Here is a 7,583-nt window from a genome sequence, read left to right as displayed (position 1 = left end):
TTTAAAATGTATATACTGTAGGTTCAGAAATTTGGTGAAATATCAGTTACAAATAGAAATAGAGGAAGGACTAAAAACAAACAAAATATATATTGTAAAATAGATTGTGTCTGTAAAATGTGTATAAGATGTATAAACTGAGAAGCCTAAGTGTTATTGTTTATTAGTTTACTCCAATTAGGAGAAGGGTGATAGGGTTTGCGGGGAATATATATTCTATATATTTAGGTATATTCTAAAAAAAAGTATGTATATCTATATACAGTTGATGTCGGAAGTTTACATACACCTTAGGCAAATACATTTAAACTCAGTTTTTGACAATTCCTGACATGTAATTCTAGTAGAAATTCCTTGTCTTAGTTAGGATCATCACTTCATTTTAAGAATGTGAAATGTCAGAATAATACTAGAGATAATTATTTATTTCAGCTTTTATTTCTTTCATCACATTCCCAGTGGGTCAGAAATTTACATACACTCAATTAGTATTTGGTATAATTGCATTTAAATTGTTTAACTTGGGTCAAACGTTTCGGGTAGCCTTCAACAAGCTTCCCACAATAAGTTGGGTGAATGTTGTACCATTCCTCCTGACAGAGCTGGTGCAACTGAGTCAGGTTTATAGGCCTCCTTGCTCACACACTCTTTTTCAGTTCTACCCACAAATTTTCTATAGGATTGAGGTCAGGGCTTTGTGATGGCCACTATAATACCTAGACTTTCTTGTCCTTAAGCCATTTTGCCACAACTTTGGAAGTATGCTTGGGGTCACTGTCCATTTGGAAGACCCATTTGCGACCAAGCTTTAACTTCCTGACTGATGTCTTGAGATGTTGCTTCAATATATCCACATAATTTTACTTCCTCATGATGCCATCTATTTTGTGAAGTGCACCAGTCCCTCCTGCAGCAAGTCACCTCCACAACATGATGCTGCCAACCCTCTGCTTCACGGTTGGGATGGTGTTCTTCAGCTTGCAAGCATCCCCATTTTTCCTCCAAACATAACGATGGTCATTATGGCCAAACAGTTATATTTTTGTTTCATCAGACCAGAGGACATTTCTCCAAAAAGTACGATCTTTGTCCCCATGTGCAGTTGCAAACCGTAGTCTGGCTTTTTTTATGGCGGTTTTGGAGCAGTAGCTTCTTCCATGCTGAGCGGCCTTTCAGGTTATGTCGATATAGGACTTGTTTTACTGTGGATATAGATACTTTTGTACCTGTTCCCTCCAGCATCTTCACAAGGTCCTTTGCTGTTGTTCTGGGATTGATTTGCACTTTTCACACCAAAGTACATTCATCTCTAGGAGACAGAACGCGTCTCCTTCCTGAGTGGTATGAAGGCTGCGTGGTCCCATGGTGTTTATACTTGCGTACTATTGTTTGTACAGATGAACATGGTACCTTCAGGCATTTGGAAATCGCTCCCAAGGATGAACCAGACTTGTGGAGGTCTACAATTTTTTTCTGGGGTCTTGGCTGATTTCTTTTGATTTTCCCATGATGTCAAGCAAATAGGCACTGAGCTTGAAGGTAGGCCTTGAAATACATCCACAGGTACACCTCCAATTGACTCAAATTATGTCAATTAGCCTATCAGAAGCTTCTAAAGCCATGACATCATTTTCTGGAATTTTCCATGCTGTTTGAAGGCACAGTCAACTTAATGTATGTAAACTTCTGGCCCACTGGAATTGTGATTCAGTGAATTATAAGTGAAATAATCTGTCTGTAAACAATTGTTGGAAAAATTACTTGTGTCATGCACAAAGTAGATGTCCTAACTTACATGCCGTAACTATAGTTTGTTAACAAGAAATTTGTGGAGTGGTTGAAAAACTAGTTTTAATGACTCCAACATAAGTGTATGTAAACTTCTGACATCAACTGTAGGTCTGTGTATTTATATATGTATGCATGTGTATGTATATATATATTTACCAAAAAAAAGATATGGGGGATTGGAAATGATGCAGACAATTACATTGATGGAAGCAACAATCTTTCCACAATATTAAGCTGATCCACTCCTTAAAAAAAAACTACAAAACTGTGGGAAGCATTGGAGTCAACATGGGCCAGCATCCCTGTGGAATGCTTTCAACACATTGTGGAGTCCATGCCCTGACGAATTGAGGCTGTTCTCAGGGAAAAAGCAGGGGGGGGGGGGGGTGCAACTCAATATTAGGAGGATGTTCCTAGTGTTTGGTATACTCAGTGTATATGCCAAAGCGACTTACAGTCATGCGTGCATATATTTTACATACATGTGGACCCAGGAATTGAAACCACTATCCTGGCGTTGCAAGCACCACGCTCTACCAACTGAGCTACAGAGGACCACTTGTCTAGTGCGCTTTAGAGCAAGATGTTAATCTGCCTGTGAACAACAATCTGTGGCCATTCTCCTTCAAGAGGCAGTGTGACTCTGGTGGGAGTGCTGATCTAGTATATGTTATTCATTATGATTTAACAGGCAAAACGAATTCTAGATCAGCAGTCCCACCCTGGAATGTTTTTTTGAATATGGGCCCAAGTGCTTTGGCTGAGAGTGAGGTGAATAGAAGTATGCTTATCATTGAACTGTGGAATCTCCAGATGGCAGTTGGTCAAGTTGTAGAGTTGTTTTAATCCCTGTCTTAATCCTCTTGGTGTTGATCTTATATCTGTTTTGTGTGTTTCTTTGTCTAAAAAAAGGAAATCAATCCAAAATTCGAGAAAGAGTCGAACGATTATATTGTTTAGAAGACATACAAATACTGTTACATGCAAAAGGAGTGTTGCCTATATTTGATGATCATGATGAAGTCATTGAGGCAGGGGTAGTTAAATTGAATCAGCTGGGCAATAAGGGAATCTATGATGATGATACACAAAACCAACTATTAATTAAAGTGTCTCACTCAATTCCATGGAAAATATTAAGGATAGCTGAGTAGTTCTTGAGAAAACCTCAAATGCATTTCCTTGATTCCTCACATCCTTTCTTCCATCGGATGAGTTCAGAGGTCTCTGACAGAGTTGATAAAAGCTGCTGCTGAGAAAATCCTGCAGTTATGTTTCAGTTTTGCTTCAGACTCTGTTACATTGCACTTGAACCCTACTTACAGATGTAGGATCTTAATTTAGTCACTCTTTTGTTGCTGAGAATTTTCCTGCATAACAGGAAATGCAAACTTGTAGTGTATTCAAGGTTTAAAAAGGCTTCTAAATTTCCACTTTAAAATATGAAAAATGTATCAACCCCTACAAAAAATGTCCATTATTTATAATGCACATAATAATTCACAATTCCTGATGCTTTAGGATTATTATCCTGCTGTAACAAACTGGCTCAAATTAAGATCCTACAGCTGCACATAAGGACTAAATAAGACTGTCATAGCCATGACATGACAGATGTCGTAAACAGTTGTGACAGTTTATGACAACTCTTTTAATAGTTCAAAGGAAAATAAATCTGAGTGAAGGTGGGTTGGTTTATATAGCCATGGGATTTACAGGAAATACATTTATTGTGGAACTATGAATAATTATGTGAAGCATTCTGATTATAGTGCACACCCGCTTCATTTGCTCACAACAAATTTAAAAAAGAGAGAATGCTTTCGAATACGTGTTTGAGCAAAATATCAAGATACCTTTTCATAGTTGAGAATAAGACAGAATATATAATGGAGTATGGCATTCCCTTAGAGATAACAAAAGCGCTACTGGTCATTTAAAGGTAACGTAGTAAAAATGACAGAGAAATAACAAAGCATTGAATAGAAAAATGTTGTTTTGTATAATACATATACTATCATAATAGCAACCTATATTGGTGTCTACTCATCTGAAACAAACTATATTTAATCTCGTCACCCAACAATCAATGATTTAATATCACTCTACTATGTGACTATGTAGGTTATGTCATGGAATACTGTATAAGATGCCATGTAAAATCAACCATCTCTCTGTGTTACAGACATTAAAACTAGGTACAACTAAGTTATTTACAATAAAAAAGATAACTTAAAAATGGAAAGATATTTTCATTTTAAGCATTAGAGATCCAAACAGAATAACAATTATTTTTTGTGGGGGGGGGGGGGGGTCTGAAAGTGTGGAAGTCCCCTTGTAATCTACTAGGATATGAGGAATGTATAATTTGTACATACAAGCAAACAATGATAAATCATCAAACTACTACATAGTGAACTATCATATTGACAGCTAATAATGATGCCGGTGTATTAAAGAAACACTTCACCTCATATTCATTATATCCAGCCCCATAAGTGTCTACATATGTGCAAATGGTGTGTTTCTGAAATAGTCCTTTAAATGGAAACTACATTTACTGTATAGAAAATATGTATGTAAGTACTGTATGAACACCCAACATGTACTTAATATGGCTGTGATCTGGTTTATTCCCTTGTTAGAAAGCCTAGAAGTTTGTTCTCAGTCTCATACTGTAAGTAGCCTGGTTCCATATATGTTTGTGCTGGTATATTGCTAACTCATTTGGTCGTTGTCTTGGCTATACTATACTATTTATGTTGTCTGCATAATGTGGTAGTCTTCCCTTAGTGTAGTTCCATCAGTCTCATATCCTTTATCCCAAAGTAGACAGAATCGTGACAGACGAAACAGACCAATGCACATGCGAGATTTGGTTCTGGGTGCCAAAATGCCAGGCCACAGCCTTTGCAAGAGTTTTACGAAATAGATGATCCAATGGCTTTTAACACACTTCTATATTATAAACTAGGGCAGTCGTTCCCAGATCTGGTGGTCCTCAGCAAAGGAAGAAGTTGAGAATGGAACCACTTAACTAGGAGAAAGGAGTGATAGGTAGAATGTCTATGTCTCTCAGAACATCTCATCTCTCTCAACACTCTTGAGTCGATATTCACGTCATAAGAAGAATAGAATACAAACATTGTTTCCCATTCCCCTTCATTATAAAGGGGGGTCAATATACTATCATAATAGCAACCTAACTTCGTTGTACATTTTTTGTTAAACATAAATAACAAAACATGCCGAAAAGCTGCTGTGTTGTTCAATGTACATGTAACCAGGTAAAAAAAACATCCTAACCTATGGTTTGCAATGCTCCCACGTAGGGAAATAAGAGCCTGCGAGAAGAGCCCTGTGGCATCAGGATTTTTGGCATGGGAGAGTGGGAAATGTGGGCACCCGGTGTCCAAGTAGGCTACACATAGCTATGTGTATGGAAAACATTGCATCACAGGTAAGACATTGAACTTATTTAGTATAATCTGTTTGTAACTCTATTCACTACTTGAAGCTTAATGTTCCAGTCGGTAGCTAGCTATCACTCACTCCCTCACGTGGCTGCTAGCACCGTCATGAAAAGGGGCATGAGAGAAGCTCTACAATATTATGTTTTTCTAAGTATTGAGAACGCTCGGGAGCAGGCAATGTTGAAAAGTAATCTTTAAACATGTTTTACTTGTCTTAAATGTAGTTTTGCAATTGACTAAAACAAGTAGACAACAAGAAAATTGTGTTTGAAAAAGGTTGAGGTGTTGCTGTGAACCAACGGGGTAACCTAGGTAACCCCAGGTCGTTTTCCCCAAAGGCGGGCAGGGGGCCACAACGTTCTAATACCGACTGGGAGTATAGATGAAGTAAATAGGTCAATCAAACTCGACTAAAACAATGGAATTGCTATGAAAACACTTGGGGGAAAGATCCCGATTCTCCTCATTGCCCCCCAGCAAAATTAGCTTACATTTAGGCTAATGTTTATAAGCGTATTTCACGCTATGTTGAGGTAAAAATCGGAGTATAATGCTTGTGTAGATGTCAACCGCATCACATGTTCATGTCATCATTACCAATCAACTGAATTACAGTTAAAAAATTACTACCACCGATTTCTGTATGCTAGCTATGCTAACCATCTTATACAAACGGGAGTTAGCATTTAGCAGTCACTTCTAAACCTGAAAAGGGACAACTTCTACATGTTATGCAGCGAAAATCCTTGCTGTCAGAGTGCAGTATAACTGCAGTATGCAAAAAACACCGTTTTTTTTTTACTGCTGTAATTTTGCAGTGTAACTGCAGTTCGAGTGCAGTATAATTGCAGTTATTCTACAATTATGCTTCTAAAATACCACAGTCGACTGCAGTTCATGCACTTTTACGGCAGTTTCAAAACTGCAATCTTTTTTTTGTAAGAGAACAGCCAAATACATCCAAAACGGACTTAAGTAAGCACATTATGGGCCTGTTACAATACATAAATCAAGACTGATTTGACGAATATCCACTTGCTAGATCAGAGTGATGAGAAACTGTCTCCACTGGGCTCCTCCTCCTCTTACATTCCCCCCTCGTCCTCTTCCTCCACTTCTTCCTACTCCGAGAGAGTGTTCAGAATCTCCTCTAGCTCCATCTCAGAAGTCGGGCCCTGGGACCTGAAAACACAAAAACACAGTATATGGAGGGGTCTGAAGTGCTGTCCCAGTGAGGGGTCAAATACAGTGCATTAACATACCCCTCAAAAACATACCCCTCAAATACATACCCCTTAATTTATTATACAATTTGTTGTTACAGCTAGAATTCAAAATCCATTAAATTCCTTTTTTCACCCATCTACACACAATAAATACCCCTTGATGACAAAGTGATTTTTTTGTGTGCAATTGTATTGTAAATGAAATACAGAAATATCTCATTTAGATAAGTATTCACACCCCTGAGTCAATACATGTTAGAATCACCTTTGGCAGCGATTCCAGCTGCCAGTCTTTCTGGGTAAGTCGTTAAGAGCTTTGCACACCTGGATTGTACAATTTTTGCACATTTTTAAATGTTATTCAAGCTCTGTCAAGTTGGTTATTGATCATTGCTACACGAGTCTTACCATAGATTTTCAAGTCAATTTAAGTCAAAACTGCAACTAGGCCACTCATGAACATTCAATATCATCTTGGTAAGCAACTCCAGTGTATATTTGGCCTTCTGTTTTATGTTATTGTCCTGCTGAAAGGGGAATTTGTCTCCCAGTGTCTGTTGGAAAGCAGACTGAGACAGGTTTTCCTCTAGGATTTAGCCTATTCTATTTCTTTATATCCTGAAAAACTCCCTAGTCCTGGCCGATGACAAGCATACCCACACCATGATGTAGCTACCATCATACTTGAAAATATGAAGTGGCACTCAGTGATGTGTTTTGTTGGATTTGCCACAAATATAACATTTTGTATTAAGGACAAAAAAATTAATTGCTTTGCCATATTTTTTTTATTCTGTCCAGGCTTCCTTCTTTTCACTCTGTCATTTATTCTAGTATTCTGGAGTAAATACAATGTTGTTGATCCATCCTCAGTTATCTCCTATCACAGCCATTAAACTCTAACTGTTTGAAAATCACCATTGTCCTCATGGTGAAATTCCTGAGCGGTTTCCTTCCTCTCCGGCAACTGAGTTAGGAAGGGCGCCTATATCTTTGTAGTAACTGGGTGTATTGATACACCATCTAAAGTGTAATTAATAACTGCATCATCCTCAAAGGGATATTCAATGTCTGTTTTTTTCCCCCCATCTAC

The 7,583-nt window shown here is 37.9% G+C and overlaps 1 protein-coding gene across 1 annotated transcript in view; it reads right to left on the bottom strand.

The window, feature by feature from the left end:
- Positions 1–3,421: 3,421 nt before the first annotated feature.
- Positions 3,422–7,583, bottom strand: part of LOC139368384 (signal transducer and activator of transcription 6, interleukin-4 induced) — a 53,297-nt gene continuing 49,135 nt past the window's right edge. The window contains exon 22 of the mRNA XM_071107184.1: positions 3,422–6,446. Coding sequence (XP_070963285.1) covers positions 6,386–6,446 — 61 coding nt within the window. The 3' untranslated portion in view covers positions 3,422–6,385. The remainder of the gene's footprint in view (positions 6,447–7,583) is intronic.

Source organism: Oncorhynchus clarkii, chromosome 16 (genome assembly GCF_045791955.1).
Source record: "Oncorhynchus clarkii lewisi isolate Uvic-CL-2024 chromosome 16, UVic_Ocla_1.0, whole genome shotgun sequence".
NCBI lineage: Eukaryota > Metazoa > Chordata > Actinopteri > Salmoniformes > Salmonidae > Oncorhynchus > Oncorhynchus clarkii.
The sequence above is the reverse complement of the archived record's forward strand: the minus strand, read 5'-3'. Positions and strand labels throughout refer to the sequence as shown.